General features: G+C 57.7%; 3 protein-coding genes across 3 annotated transcripts; 1 reads left to right on the top strand and 2 right to left on the bottom strand.

Annotated features, from left to right (window-relative positions):
- Positions 1-928: 928 nt before the first annotated feature.
- EsH8_VI_000185 (uncharacterized protein) lies at positions 929-1,711 on the top strand (the record flags this gene model as incomplete). The annotated part of the gene is made up of 3 exons (XM_083271438.1): positions 929-932; positions 995-1,352; positions 1,411-1,711. 3 exons carry the CDS (start codon positions 929-931, stop codon positions 1,709-1,711), a joined length of 663 nt encoding a protein of 220 aa, XP_083126612.1.
- A 2,349-nt stretch (positions 1,712-4,060) lies between these two features.
- EsH8_VI_000186 (bifunctional 4-alpha-glucanotransferase/amylo-alpha-1,6-glucosidase) lies at positions 4,061-8,871 on the bottom strand (the record flags this gene model as incomplete). The annotated part of the gene is made up of 3 exons (XM_083271439.1): positions 4,061-4,168; positions 4,223-8,591; positions 8,657-8,871. 3 exons carry the CDS (start codon positions 8,869-8,871, stop codon positions 4,061-4,063), a joined length of 4,692 nt encoding a protein of 1,563 aa, XP_083126613.1.
- A 4,044-nt stretch (positions 8,872-12,915) lies between these two features.
- On the bottom strand, positions 12,916-13,785 carry EsH8_VI_000187 (uncharacterized protein; the record flags this gene model as incomplete). The annotated part of the gene is made up of 1 exon (XM_083271440.1): positions 12,916-13,785. One exon carries the CDS (start codon positions 13,783-13,785, stop codon positions 12,916-12,918), a length of 870 nt encoding a protein of 289 aa, XP_083126614.1.
- Between the last annotated feature and the right edge of the window lie 2,282 nt (positions 13,786-16,067).

The raw sequence follows: 16,067 nt of genomic DNA on the forward strand, positions 1-16,067 counted from the left end.
TAGCCAGCCGCGAGCAAGACGAAATCCGTTGTCCCGACTAATCCGGATCTCCATCTCATTTCCCTTTCCCCTCTCCACACAACACGCTCGCTTCGTCGTCGTCGCTACAGGACATACCGTGCTTCGAACCGCCTGCCTCCAACAACACCACCAGCCCTGCCGACCGACATCGTTCGACCTCCCGTCCTCGCGGCCAACCCTTTCCGAATACCCTCACTCGCTTTTGGGCCCCGTGTCCGCTTGCCTGCCGACGACGCTTTTTTGGGGTCCGCCTGACACGAGATTCTCGCTTCGCTGCAGTACCTTCCCGTTCTCCCGAACAGCCGACCCGAGACGAGTAGACCAAACCGCCCTGTCAGCATCGTGACAGACAGCCGCCGACAGGCAATACCCGACCTGCACATCTGCGGAACTCCGCCCCTCGCTACAAACCAGCTCAGCCTTTTTCTTTCCTCGGACGACAACAACTAAGCTTCGACGTAATCCGTGTGTGCCAAAGCGAGAGAAAAAAAAAAAGCTGGGACGACAGCTGGACCTAGCTCAACCTCGACCGACTTGGGACGAAGACTAGACCTCACCGTGCTTTCACCGCTCCCTCACCACTCGAAAATAAAGACATCCCCTCCGAACTCATTCACCACTCTCGCCAAGCGCCGCTTGACGTCGTTGCCTCGCTGCCAATCTCTGAGCCCAACTCGCCGGATTGTGGCTCAATCTTGCGCCTGTGCCGTTTGCCGTGTTTCTGCTGCGTGACGGCAATTAGAAGGAATACCTGCCTCGAATTGCATCGTCCGCCCCCGCATTCCAGCGCCCTGCTTGGCCCCCGTGCGTGAAAACACACGCCTACTTGACACCTCGGCCTCCTGCTCTCTTTTCAATCTTTCAATTTTCTCGGTTCTCCCTTTGACGCCTCATCACCACCGTCACAATGTGTAAGTTGCAAAACCCCGTTGCCCCCCCCGTCATGCTGTTGCGTGAGCTGAACGTCGTGTAGCCGGACTATCGACAACGATTATGCCCTTTGCGCAGCTGCCGTCGTGCGCTCAGAACTGCGGCGTGCTCTTCGACGCAAACGGTGCTTGCGTCCCGCCTGCCGTCGCAACAGCCGACGCCGGCACCTACGACAACTGCTTCTGCAGCTTCGGCGCTCTGCAGCCGTGGAAGACGGCTGCTAGTGGTGTCTGCGAATACGCCGGCTGCGATGCCGCTGGTTTCAGCAGCATCCAGGGATGGTTCACCTCGTTCTGCAACTCCGCCGCGGGCGCTGCCACCCAGTCGTCATCCTCAGCAGGGTCCACCACGACAAGCGGATCCTCAAAGGGTTCCAGCAGCAGCGGAAACGGTGGCGATTGGTAAGTCTTGACGGTTCAACTCCTGATTGCTGGGCAAAAGGCTAACAAAACCTCTCAGGCTCTCTAATCACTGGAGATGGGTCGTCATGCTCGTGATTTTGGTCGTCGCCATTGCCGGTATCTGGGTTGGTGCCTGCATCTGGCGCCGACGCTACCTTCGCCGCAAGGACCGCATGTACGAGCTCGGCAAGCACGCCCACAAGGGTCCCAGCGGCATCATCGCCGGCTCCAGCGCCAATGTCAACCAGCAGGGTATTGTTTCCTCCCCGGGACAGTTCATGCCGGGGCCTCCCCCCGCCGTCTACGACGAGAAGCCACCCAAGGAGAAGAAGAGGTGGGTCGTCAACGAGCGGACGTAGAAGTCCCGACTCACAGGATGGGATGTAACACCACTCTTCATCACTATCCCTCAACGGCTTAACGAGACGGCGTTGTTGCTTTTTACGGCATTTGGTGTTTGGATATCCACACACATTCTTCTTTGGCAAGACTTGTGCTCCTTTTTTTTATTTCCTTTTATCTCATTTATTGGCGTACGGGCTGGGAGCTTTGGGGGTGGGTTCTGTCTTTGGAGAACATGCATTGGCGGTCATAGTTCTCGCACAGCACAATCAAAAAGCGGGTTGTAAAGCATGGCCGTTGGGGTCCATGAGGTTGATTGAGAAGACGGCGGATTTCGAACCCGCACACAACAGAAGCGCGGCCCCGGGTCCCCCCCTTGCGAGTATGTATTGTTGGAAACACTGGGGTTGGGGGTAACTCGCGGCCGGCTCTGCAATCGAAAATGATAATAAATATAAACATTTGTCTACTCACCGAAACTCCATTTTTTTGTTCTCTTCCATGGGCATTGTGTTTCTTTGTTTTGGCTCTGTGACCGTCTCGACGGCAGCATTGTTTCCCATGCGCGTCGGAGAATTTCTTTCTTTTCTCCTGCTCAATGGCACCCTCCCTCCACCCCCCACACAGCCGTCGCACCTGTCGGAGCGGGTCGATCAAACAACCTGCCATGCGCGGCCATGGCATGTATGTGCCATTGGCAGCTGCAGCGTCGCAACCAAAACGCGACAGAGGACGTAAAGGCCTCCTCCCATCTCATCTCATTGGCTTCTGTTGCCAGACGAACCATGGTGACAGCGAGGGATTGGGGACCCAGGGGGGCGTCGTCTCGGGCTTGGCTTCGAGGCCCTGCCACATCACCTCGCCCCCGTGATTGTCTTCTTTCTTGGGTCTGTTTAGCTCGCCCGCTGTAGGGAGAGGGTCACATGGACGGTGGAGGGGGGTATGAGCATCGGCTGCTTGGGGAGATCATTGCGAATCCATTCCTCGTGGTCCCCTTGGCGCCGGCAACACGCAATGCAACCCACAAGAAGGGGCAGTAGGTAGGTAAATGGGAGACGATTGGACGGGCTGGGACCGGACAACGCCCGGGCTGGCAGGTAAGCCTTTGTCTGTTTTATATATATATATATATATATATAAATACTCAGCACCTCTTTTCATTGTAATTAGCAACATGAACTACCATCTATACTCGGGGCTACTATGCCTTGTTCGAAAACAACAAAGTCTGAAGAATGTTGGTAAATTGGCCGACGATCCGATCCGATCGGGGCTTTTTCGCGTACCAGGCACAGTGAACAGCATGCGCCACCCCGACTTCCACACCCTTGACCAAGACCGGAGGTGGAATGCCCCTCATCCTCGGCGTATCAGACCAAAGACCCGGTTCGGGAACCCGGCCGCAGGCCTTCTCGTCGTGGAGCTCATCGTGTTGCGGTGCGGAGCGGTGCGGTCGGGGCGGAGGGCCGTGGGTGCCGGTCAAGCCTCGCGGCAGCCGAGAGTGTTGCGGGCACATGTCGACAAAAGGACGTCTTTCTCCTTTTCGGCCGGAGACGCGCATGGCTGAGATCCCTCGGGTTGCGGCCAGCCCGCTCGTTCAAGCGTACAGCTAACCCGGTGTGCCTTCTCGTCCAGCCCGGCCATGAAAGAGAGGGCCGGCACCGAGCCCCCTCGGGCCGGACCGCTGGAACGAAGGACAGGGAGCTCGAAACGCGGCAAAGCGCTGCTCCTGGGCGACATGATCACAGACGGGGCCGGGTTTCCAGAAAGGGGCCGTCAACCCCGGCGGCTTGGTCAATCACCTCGATCGAGGCGGGTTTCCCCGGCCCCAGCCAGGCCTGGTCGATGTATGAGTCTGTGTGTCTCTGCCTTTCCATAACCGATACGGAAATCATTCGCAAAGGCCGTGACGTAAAGAGGTGCTTCCGACTCGACGAGCCATTCAAACATGTTCCGAACCCCCCCTCACCAAGCACTGCTGAAGATGCTCTTGGAGGCTCCTGACGGCGCCCTCGTTCCATGAAATCCTTGTCCAGCGGCTTATTGTAATGTGAGATGGCCAAAGGTGCCGAGTTGCCCTGGCCAGTCAACAGATTAGGACCAGTTCTTCAGGTAACAGCGCAACGAAATGGGTCTGACTTGGCATCTCAGGTATAAAAGAAACCATGTTGGGATATTAATGCATCCTATCTATATACCGAGCAACCCGCGGCGTGTTCCAATCCAATGCTCGACCAAGTTCAAACAGCTTTCCGCCCGACCCAGGCCTTTTTGGCCGCATCGTCCTTTTTGATACTTTCAAACCGCCTCACCATCTTGAATACGAAGCCCAGTGGGAGCTATTAGTTTTCATAATGAATCACTTTTTACTTGGACCTTACAGGTAGGGCGATCTTGGCCTTATCGCTCTGTTCCTCGGCAGCATCCATATACAAGTCGATAAGGCACCCGGCAGACCATGCCTGCGTGGGACACTGTTTATTCGTTAGCGGCTTTGATCATCAAGTCGGACCTCTGGGCAAACTTACCGAGTCGGGGCAATCCTCGCCGTTCTTCTGTGTTAGCTCCGCTAGTCCTGCCCACACGCTCTCCCGAATCATTTGTTTGCAGCCCATGAGTCTTCGTGTGACCTGCTGGAAGGCTTCCGTGCGTCCAGCCTCCGAGTCCCTCCTCGCCAGGTCGAACTTGAGCAGGGCGCGGAGGAAGAATCCCGTCGGCCACAGCCATTCCGGGCCCTGGTGGTAGTTGCGTCCCTTGCTGGTGGCGAAGTCCTCGCTGTCCTCGCTGTTGCGGTAGTAAGGCCTGTAGTTCAGGTCCGCGGGGTCGAGCGTTGCCATGCCTGTCGGGCCGCGGATGACCTTGTCGGCCACCAGCAGAGCGTGCAGCGCATGCGCGGGATCAAAGAGCTCCGGCGCGGCGCACATGGCGATGGGGAAGTTGGCACGAAGCTGGTAGTCCTCGTACTCCTTGCCGGACTTGTACAAATCCTTGTAGATGCCTCGTCGGTTGACAATCTTGGTGTTGACGTCGTATTTCGAGTCCTCCTCGGGGGACAGGGGAACGTAGTAGCAGCGCTCAAAGTTGGCACGGACGAGCTCGGCCCAGTCCTTGAGCGGTATGGACGAGTCATCGGCCTTCTTCACAGACGAGTACTGGTACTTGCCGTCCGAGTTGAGCGAGGCTACCCACTTGAGAGTGCTGTAGAGGAGGCCGGTGATCTCGATGGCGGCGCCATCGCGGGGTGTGCCGGGAACGCCCTTGGAGCCGGCGCGTTCGCTCTCGCCCATCTTGTCCATCCACGTTCCGCAGTTGTGCTGGTTGCCGCCGAAGATGATGCCGGTGTCCCAATCAACCTTGATTGAGATGTTGAAGCCCTCGTCGCTCATCTGGGAGTCGATCGAAGGGCCGGCATTGGCCTCGCGGAAGGACATGCCGGAGGCGTGTCTCTGTAGCGCTTCCTGGATGATGTCCTCGACCGTGCTCTCCTGGGAGTAGGCCCGAGAATCGTCGACGTCAAACCAGGTGTCATCGTAGGGCAAGAATCGCCTCTTGACCTTTTCCTTGAGCAAGTCCAGTCCGTTGGGGGCGAACTTGGTGTAGTCCTGGATACACTGGAGGAAGAACCAGATGGAGTCGCGAGAGTTGTATCGAGGCAACGCTCCGCTGCTGAGCAGGTTGGGAATCATGCCGTGCTTCAACACGCTCGCAAAGGCCAGAATGTGCTCTTTCGCCTCGTCGAAGCGGCCGGTGCCGAGGTAGAGACCACGGAGAGAGATGAAGACGTCACGTCCCCAGCATCTCGCCCATTCCACGGCGAAATGCGGCAGTCCGGCGGCCAGCGATGGCACAAGCGTCTTCGGCCATAACGAGCCAGACTTGACGAAGCCGGTCTCCTGCACACTGACCATTGCGAGGCTTTGGAGGAACCACTGACCCTCCCGGACGTTGTCGTTCATGAGGGCGAGGCCGCGATCCCACGCAGCGTTGTACAGCGTGCGCAAGACGAGGCCGAAGTATCTCGGTAGCAAGAAGCTGGGAATCTTGCGGATGGCGTCGAAGCGCTCCTTCAGCCAAACGGCGGGCTTCTCGAGGCGCTCGAACTCTGGCGTCTTGCTCATTCGCTCCAAACGTCCGACAATGTAGTCCAGAGCCCACTGGCCGTCACGAAGGTTCTGGCATAGAGGATGGGCAAGGTTGTTGTCCCTGATGATGTCCTTCAGAAGACTCCACCAGCCCTGCAGACCGGCATAGACAAGCTTGCCGTGGCCAGGGATTTCGTAGCAGCCATCCTTGCCACCGCTTCCGTCTCGTTCCTCGGCCTCGCACCGGTACAGCAGAAAGTTGAGGTCAACAAGGTTGAGATCCTCCACTGCGGACCTGGCACCCGAAGTGACGTAGTTGTCGAGACCTGACGAATGCTCGGCGGCGGGGATCCATGTCTCGAAGAGAGCGATGCTGCCGGGAGGGAACTTGTCGCGGACGGTGATGATGGTTTCGTCGCCCTTGACCTCGAGACGAACGCCCGGGACGTCGACGACGCGGCTGGGAAGACCCCGCAAAAACTTCTTGTCATCCAAGACTTCCTTCTTGGCCTCGTCGCTCGCGTCCACCTCGAGCATCCAGCTTCCCAAGTGCCGGGCCTTTGTTCCTCCGAGGTGAACAGCGTTGAAAGCACCGTTGCCGTTTCCATAGCCAGGGTAGGCGGTATGGGCGATCAGGAAGTAGCCCTTCCTCGACTCGGGGTGAACCCTGTGCACGGTGATGTACTGGTCTTCGTGGTGGATATGCGTCTCGTCGTATCCATCCTTGCCCATGAGGGTGTGGATCTGGTTCAAGAGTCTCTTGATGCCGCCGATGCCATTCCTGCCGCCGCCAACCTTGACCGGCTTGGAGGATGATTCCGAGGTGTACAGCCGGGTCTCGTTGACGAGGTCGACAAGCTTGGGGTAGATCTCGTCGTAGCCCATGACACTGCCAGTTGCGCTCGCACACATGTTGACCAGAGCCGCGTTCGGAAGCGTGTCACGGGCATCTCGCTTCTGAGCCGGGGTCTCGTTGTCGTGAGTGCAGTCCATGAAGAGAGCTTGGACCGGCACCGGCTTGATGGTGCGGACGATCTCTCTAGAGGACGAGTTCCCGTTGAGCATGTCGCCAGCTTCGACAGAGGGGCTCATGGGGCTCATCGGGGATTTGGAGTCGGCTTTTGAGATTTCGTCAACCTCGAAGCTGCCAATGGGCCGGCCGCCGTGCTTGTGTACCAGGCGACTCAGCTCGCCGGTGCTCCACGCCTGCATGGCTTCGCGAATCAACGCACTCAGGCCTAGTCTTTTTACGAAAACATAGTCCATCTCCTCCGAGCCGGTGAACAGCTCCGCCACAACGTACAAGTCAGGCCTCACACGGCGAGCCTCATCGAGGACGTGCTCGGCGACGTGGATCGGGGTGGAGTGGCAGTTGTCGATTCGGAAGCCGGCAAAATACTTGGCCAGCATTCGGGCATATTTGGTCATGAAATCCCACAGGAATGGACTGTCGGATGGGCCGCTGCCGTAGCGGAGCTTCACACAGTCTCCCCAGACGATGACCTCACGTCGGAGATAGACGCGGGACTGGGGGCCAGCATTGTCAACCAAGGCGTTGCCACCCCAGACCCAACCGTTGTTGACGAGAACATTCTCCTCGGGCTTGTTCTTGGCCGTGATTTCGTTCTTGGGCAAGCGGGTGAAGTATGACTCAATGAGGGGGAACTCCTTGTTGATGGGGCCCATGCGCGGGCCATGCTCCTCCAAACGGCAGTACTTGATGCGGTTGAACAGCTGCTGCAGGATCTCACCGATCTCAGTATCATACTCCTTGTAGAATGGCAGGTTGATTTCATCGAAGATGGACTTGAGCTTCGACTTTGCGGCGTCTTGCCTGGACGAGTCGCCCTCGTAGCGTCCAAGGATGGCAGAGAGAAGGCCGGAGGCCACCTCGGGGTCGACCTTCCTTCTAAATCTTTCTCCCATGCGGTCGGCGCCCTGCAGACCGTGCTTGATGAGAAAGTCTGCCTGGTCTTTCAGAGAGGCATCCTTGAGTCCGGCGACACTCGCACCAGCAGCGTCTTCGGGAAGGGTGGTGCGACCGGCGACCCAAGCTTCCAAGGCCGTCTTGGCATCGCGCTCGACGTCAATGGCGTAGTATTCCCACAGGCGAATCTCGGCGATGACATGCTTCTTGATGGCGTCCATAATCTTGATCAGGTCGTCGTCGCTCTTCACCTCGGTGGGGAGGCCAAGCTTCTCAAGGTTGTCGCTCAGCTCCAGCAGCTTCGAGTCCAAGAGCCAGGCGGACTCGAGCCAGGGCGCGGTGACGAGGTTGTATCCGGCCTCGGGGTGGTCCTGCAGCCAGGCGCTGTTGTGTGCCGTGTGGTTGAGGACGATGTCTGTCAAGCTCAGCAGGGAGTACTGCTTCTCCAAGCTCTCGACCAGGCCCTGCACGTCCTTCTCGCCGTCGGGAAAGCAGTCGGGGTCCCAGCCCAACTGGTCGTACAAGCTGTAGGGGGAATTGGAGGCGCCGCGGACCTGCAGCGGGGTGAAGTGGATCATGTTGTAGCCGCGGTCGCTGATCCCGCGCAGGTGCTTCTCCCAGTCGCCCGGGTACTTGCCCATGAACTTGCTGATGACGGAGAAGATGGACAGGGCCGGCAATGGCAGCGGGCGGCCATCGAGAGTGAGGCGGGGGGCGACATCGATGTAGTAGAGGGGCGTCTTCTTGTTTGTGGTGGAGGTCTGAGAGCTCGAGTCCAGGCCCTCGGCGAGGTCTGGCAGCTCGGCATAGGTTGTGTAGAAGGCGTATGCGCCGGCCTGGAAGACGGGGATGGAGATCTCAATTGTGCGATTAAAGTCTGGTTTCAACCTGAGTCGCGAATCAGCCACACGAGGCGCCAATTGAGGCGAGGGGAGGCGGGAGGACGGGCTTACTTGAACTCGCGGAACTGGTCTCTGTGAAACTCGGCGCCCTGCTCCGGAATGTTGACCCACAGACTGCCATGGCGACAGACGGACGAGGTGCCCTCAATTGCGAAGCGGATTGTTACGGGGTCATTGGTCTTGGGGGCGAGGTAGATGTATTCGCCGGCGACCTGGGGCGAGCCATCGTCGTTGAGGGGGAGCAGGTATACTTCGTTGGATATCATGGTTTTTGGTATCATTTGTGTAGGGTGTAGGAGGCAGCTTTCGTGCCCCGCGGACAGATCGGCGGCGTGGGTGTCTGGCGGTGGGCGTGGAGGTGGGAGCGCACTGGCTCATGCGGAGACGATGCCGGTCGAAAGAATGGGCCTCTGCGAAGCGAGCGAGGAGGACTTAGTAAGTGGCAAAAAGAAGCGCGATGGGCGGGCGACAGAGCAGATACAATAGCGACTGGTGAAGAGATGTATGTAGAGAGCGGGAGAAGAGGAGGAGAAGTCGAGAGGAAGTGTGTGAGAGGAAGAAAATAAAATACGATGGAGGACGGTGACGATATGACGGAGAGGAACAGCTAGCAAGCACCAGAGAAAGCCACCACCGGCGCAGGCACCTCAACCAAAGGTACAGACAGCAGGTAAGGTGTGGCGGGGTATCACTGGACTGTTGCAGTATAGCTCGTCTCGGGAATTGAACAAGGACGGGAGACGAGCTCAGCAAACAAAGCAATGCAGACCAGATCAGACCAATGCAAATGAATCAAAGCAAGGCATTGGCGGCGGAAGCTCCTTCGGTCAAGGTACGAGGTTACCCTGGCGCCGGTGTGCTCTGTGCTAGCGCTCCTCTGCGGCGGCACCTCGCTTTCCTCCCGTCATAGCAGCCCTGCGAGGAAAGGGAAAAGGCCCAAGTAGCGTGCGTAGCTAGCTACCTACCTAGCTAGCTGCCTCAGCCCCATCCCATGTCGAGTCTCGAGGTGCGGTACGAATGCACCACACTACTCGACGGGCCTTCCTTGCAGCAGCAGCAAACTACCCGCCTTGGTAACGAACGCTAGCTGCAAGAGCTCGTGGCATGAGAAACGCAACGAGCTGGATGGATGTGGTGTGACGAGGGGGCACCGGCACCGGCACCGGTACCGATAAGAATAGCGCGAACATCCACCGCTGCACTGCTGCTACACCATGTACATAGTGGATGAGAGGGTGAGTAAGTGAGTGAGTGAGATAATGGGAGAGAGAGAAAGACAGTGAGAAGAGTGAGAGTGCGTGCATTTGCTGCGTTACACTGCTCCCAAGTCTCCATCAGAGGAAACTCAGAACACGGGAGCTGCGGGGCAAGTACCTCCACACATTAGACTTGCGGAGGGGTACATGACGCGAGGTGTCAAGCTGCCAAACCGGTGGCCAGAGGCAACATGGGAATGTTTGGCGGCGCCCGGAACGGATAGCTTCGGCGGGGACAGCACAGAGCGGTGGGGTGCCCTAGCGAGCTTTGGCGCTAGCGCCTGGGCCTGCGTGGGCCGCCATCACGATCCCGGAGCATCCAGACCTTCGTCGACACTGGAATTCCCGCTCTCATGTCAACGCATCGCGATGCAGACGGCACCACCACTGGCCATCAGTGCGCCCGTGTTCCATATCGACCGGGGTTCATATGTTGCACGCCGGGGACGGAGATTCAGACGCAGACTTGAGGAGCCAACACGACCAGGAGAGAGGGAGAGACCCATATACAGAAAGAGATGGAGAGACACGAAAAAGGAGATAAAGATGGAGAGAGAGAGAGAGAGAGAGCGGCCACGGGCGCCATGCCGTTGCAGATATCCATCCATGTCTGTGACGGCATTATTGAGACCGGTCTTCCAATGGCTTGCGGCCGGGTCTGGCAGCCAGCCCGCCTTCCCTTGGCCCTGTCTCATCTCTGGGTCGATGGTGGTGATGATGATGCTGATATCGCGATGGCTCTGGAATCGAGTCTTGCTAACGCAGCCTCTACTGCCGACACTGAGACTTGTTGGCCCGAGGAATCCGTCAACACGCAAACCTGACTCGACACCTGCACAGCTGGCAGGTAAAAAGCCAAAAAGCTCCGGTCCAACTCTGCCATATGTGTCTGTGATACGAAGGGAGAGAATTGGCGGCCAGTGGCTCCTTTTTTTTTTTTTTTTTTTTTTCCCCAATACCGGGGGGGATGAAGCTTGGAGACGACAAAAAAAGAAGAAAAAAAGCTAGAACCAGACAGCTCCCATCCTGGCCGCATAGTGACGTCACAAAGCTCGTCCCGCATCAGTCTAGCGCTCGCCTTGCTGCACAGACGCGGCGCGCCAGGCCCCCTCTCATCCTCCTACAACGCCTTCCTAGTCAGTTTTTGCTCCTGCATTGCTGCTTGCTTGCCTTGCTTGTGGCTTGCCTGCTCTTTCCGGTAAGACGCCAAACTCCAGCTCCAACTCCATCCAGGTCGCACCACACAACACTCGCACACACTCACACACAAACACGGCGACAGGCCACCCCCCCACCACCTCCCGCGGGCGTTTCTCTCCTTTCCCCGCTCAGTTTCCCGTCATATCTCGTCCCGTTCCCTGCTTCCTTTGTGAACCAACTTGATCAGCGGTGTACCTGAGCTCCCTCGTGTCAATTGACTTTCCGTGCCTGAATATCACCCGCTGCGACGGGCACCAGAGTCCCATTGCTCTCATCTGCCAGAGCACTCCACGCCACAACATGGTAGCGAAGGGTGCAGCTTTGCTTCTAGGCTTCCGACAAGATCACGATCTTCCACTAACTGTATGGCCCACGACATCACGGAGCCGACAGCGCCTTTTTTTTTTCTCCCTCCCCTAGCTGACATGCATGTCTACTCGTTCTGGTATGACGTATGTTGTGCAGGCGGCTCCTAGCGCTGGCTCATCTCCCTGCCGGCGACGGGGGCTATCGGGCCCCCTGTTCCCGGGAAACTGCTCTTCCCGATGCGGCTTCGTAAGATTGCATGGAGCCTCTTGACGGGATATATCTGCCGTCTTGTGGTTTCCCACCTCCCCGTCGGAAAACGCCCATTTCAGACCCGCATCGTCGTCCCCGGTCTATTGTCACGATCAAGCCATGTTTCCACGATTGTTGAACATAGGGGGAACCGTGAAAACAGTAGATTTTGAATACAATACTACAGTATCATATAACCGTCAAAATTTGAGAGAAACAGTAGAGAGCTACGAGGGGCTCATGCCGTCCTAGGTCTTGACATGGGAAGCATGAGACGAATCGCACCTGGTGGTAAGATCACCTGCTCGGCAGGCAGTCGATAGATCAACTCCCTGGGTCCAAAAAACTTCGACAGTCGGATCCGATAGAACCTCGTGTGAAACCTGCTGATCTGCAAGTCATTGTATTTGTACAGGGGGGTGTGGCCAGGATCTTTAGGTCGTGATGTCGAAGATGGTGGTGAGAATCGCGGCCAAATCTTTTATCTGTGATGAGACTTTCGAGACCCGGGCGGGAGCCTCCAGCCATGCCATCATCAGAGAACTATGGATGCACAACCACTTTTGGGGTTTTCGGGTTTGAAGGCTCATACTATTCATGTCCTTGTCTTTTGGCAGAACAGTCGAGAGGCCCCGATACCTTCAGCAGCCCACGCCATGCCCGCTTACACCCCAAACACACAAGTCGACATATGCCGGGTTGCTTTGGCTGAAAAGCGATGGTCAAGGATGCGCATGCACATACACCTGGAGGCGCATTCGAGACTAGGCATTTGGACTTACATGCATATGCCTCAACTCCACTTCTGCAAACCTCATCAGCTGGCGATGTCCACATGAGGTCATTATTGACTTGATCAACCCGCGTCTCGTCTCGAACCAAAGTATGTTGGTTCTAAATTTCCGGTGTGTTGCCTGCCATTTTCATCTTGGGATCAAAAAGTTCTTCGGAAGCAACGGCAAAGAATTACAGGAGAACATCGTCTGCACAACCCTAAACCATCAACTTGGTAAATTCCCTCGGCATCGGAATGGTCCGAATCTTACTGCCTTGGGAAAGCATCAAGTCAGCACGGCCAATGCTTGTTCATGTAGATACAGACGCCTATGTTCATGTCTGCTTCAAGTGCAAGTAGATAGGAATGTGCAAGACTGATTTGGCATTTACATATACAAGCCCCTTTCAGCTCGTCACAAAAGACCAGTGAGATGCCCGATCCCGTTCCTCGTCAGGGACCAGTTCCTACGTGTTCAAGTAGACCCAAACGACATACACATCCCAGGCCATTCGGGCGTTCTAATTCCCATCCGCAGCCTTCCCGCCATTAACCTTTGCGCCCCATTTCCTGGCAGCAACCCATCCCCCGTCAATGAGAAGATTGACCCCGTTGACATACCCGCACTCAACGACGAACGCGACCGCCTGGGCAACCTCTTCCGCCGTCGCCGCCCTCTTCATCGGGTTCGCCTTCAACATGGCCCTCACGCCGTCCCCAGACGCCCCCTCCATCTCCTTCTCCAGCATGTTCGACTGCGTCGGGCCGGGGCTGACGCAGTTCACCCTCACGCCCCTCCCCGCGAACCTCTCCGACGCCGCCGCGGCCTCGACGCGGAGCGCGTTCGCCTTCTTCGCGACGCAGTACGCCATCCCGCCCGCCCCGCCGACGAGGTCGCGCAGCTCCCCGCTCGAGAGGAGCGACGAGAGCGGCGCCGTGGCCAGGTGCGCCTCCAGCGACTCGGAAAAGGGCGGGACCATGTACACGGCCATGCTGCCGATGCAGACCACCGACGAGCCGGGCGGCATCTCGACCTCGGCCGCGAACGCCTCGATCACGTTGGCCGTCCCGAGCAGGTCCACCGCCAGGACCGCCTCCGCCGACGCCGTCGTCGGGCTGACGGCGGACGTCAGGACCACGGCCTCGATGGCGCCGCCGAGCCCGGCGGCGGCCCTGGCCAGCCCAGCGACCGAGTCGTAGGACGAGACGTCGACCTGCCGCGTCGTGACCGTGTGCCCCGCGCCCTCGAGCGACTCGGCACCCGCTGACAGGGTCGGGGCCGAGCGGCTGGCGAGGAGGATGTGGCGGCCCGCCCCGAGCCGGTGGGCCGTCGCGAGGCCTATCCCGCCGCCGCCGATGACGACGAGGACCGGGAGGGTGTCTGATGCCATGATTGCTGAGTGTTGTCGATTTGGTTCCTTTCTTTCGCTCCGTGTCTCTTGAGAAGAATGCAGCGGCAACAGCTGTGTTTCGCCTGTGGGGACCATGGGCGGTCCCCTATTTAAACACGTAGACCATGCTCGTTTAACCCCCCTTCTCCCGCGTGGAAAGGGGGTCAATCCTGGGTGTTTGTATGAAGCTATCGCCTTGCCTGGGGCGACGAACGCAGGTTGCGTGTACGCGCCGCGGTGGAAAGCGAAACCGAGGCACAGCTCCGCCCCGCCAATGACATTACACGTTGGAATTGCCATCCCACCCCGGGATTTAGAGTTCAGGGGCCCCCGTTCCCCGGCGCCCCCCCCCCTCCAGTTGGGCTAGGATCATGCCCTTCCCACGTGTCAGAACGGCGCCAGAGTCTCAAAGGCTCGGGATCTTGGGGTGATTTCCAAAGATAAAGCAGACTCCCCGGCGAGGGGGCCGCAAGGCTCACCCCCGGATGGGCGGGTTCTTGGTCATGCCCGTTGAAATTCTCAAGGTCGGCGTACGTGCAGATCGACGCTTGAATGGCCGAACGGCTCGCTCGGGGCAACCCGAACGGACCGGAACCCGGATTTAAGAATGCCTACATGTCAGCCGTGCATGAGGAGGAGGAAACCGCTCAGCGTTGGTAACCAAGGGCCCCGAGCCTATATCTAAGACAAAGGAGCTATCCTTGATTGTAGATTATAAACGCCGCCTAGTGTTGATAATCGATGTTACGTCGACCTCGTTCCTTCTGCGACCATCGGGGCCAGTGAATATCAAGTTGTCGTCGGCAGTAGTTCCATGCCCCGTTCCAACAAGCTGTTTGTGGATAACTGTCCGCAAAATTCACGCGCTCGCGCTCGCAGGAGAACCTTGAGACATTGAGGAGTATGCCGGATTCTCTCTCTCTCGCGCATGCTCGAAACTGCGAATCTCACACTTTCTGCTTGCTCGACAGAGGAATCCAGAAAATAGTTTAGCACAGCACGACGCTCAGCAAATGTCTCAGTCCATAAACCCAGATGAATATAGCCATATTATTATCGTGTCGCCGTGCCACAAGTGACTGTTTCCAAAACGTCGAGCTCATCTCATGCATCGTACTCACGGTAATATGGGGGGTGGTCATAGCCTACAGCCCGTCCTGCATTGCAGCTCTTGTGTGAAGCGGGTGAATAATCGGCCAGACTGAGAATCTTGTCTAGATGGTATCTTCCACCTGCAAATTAAGGCCTGGCCCATCAGGGAACCAAGCTGGCAGTAAACTCCCTCGGCCAAAACAAGCTCTGAGTCGGTCTCCCGGCGATAGACATCCAGGGTCTGAATCATGGGCGAGATTCCGTCCATGTCTGCGTTCACCGTGCCAAGAAAAGAAGGCGGGAGTATTCAGCAGACCACTTCATACCTAGACGGCACGTCCACCTTACTCACCCGCTGCCCGGAACGGAAGAGGTCGGCGCTGGTCCGGGACAAGGGATGCTCTAGATGTTCTGCGTATGCCTTCCGTCAGTCATGAACTACCCGCTTCTAGATCATCTTCCAGGATATGTCATGTCCTGTGCGAGTCAGAGAGGGGGAATGGTGAGCAGAAAATCGGCTTGCCTCCTCCATATCTCTATATCTCCACCAATGTTCACCCAATGGCGCTTGGAGGCCACGAACTTTACACAGCTCGTCCATTCGCGACAACCCGACAAGTCCCGGTGCTGAGACGGGAGGCTTGCCAACATCACGCGAAAGAAAAATCGTGCGCTGGTTGCGTCCCGTATGATGTATACGTATGCGACTCAGGAGACCTCTGATACCCTTGCATCCAAGCGCGCTTAGCGACTTGAACATCACACCATCTGAAGCTGCGCGCAGCGCCTGTGACTAATCGAACCACAACCGCGGGTTCGCCGACACGGATGCCACCTGCGGTGAAATGGGGCCCGGGCATGCCGGGCCTCCCCCAAAAGAGCACGAGGTTTTCTGGCGGTTGGCTCAATGACCAGGCAGATAGGGTGCAAGCATCGCCGGTTTGTAGCCTGCGCTTCCGGCGGGAATAAGACAGCCGGATCCGAGTCAGTAACAGCCGGGAGTGGGCAGATACGATTTTGTCCCCCACGTACCGGGAGAGAGGTGCAGCAACGGTCTTTATGGACGGCCCCCGGGATCGAACAATGCGATTGTCAAGAGAAACAAGGCCATCTGATGGGGGGGGGACGAGGTGCACGTGAAAGCGCCGCCCGCCCGCCCCGCGCCGCGGGATCGTTCCACGGGCCGATCG

This window comes from Colletotrichum jinshuiense, chromosome 6, assembly GCF_051148585.1.
Source record: "Colletotrichum jinshuiense chromosome 6, complete sequence".
In the NCBI taxonomy this organism is placed as follows: Eukaryota; Fungi; Ascomycota; class Sordariomycetes; order Glomerellales; family Glomerellaceae; genus Colletotrichum; species Colletotrichum jinshuiense.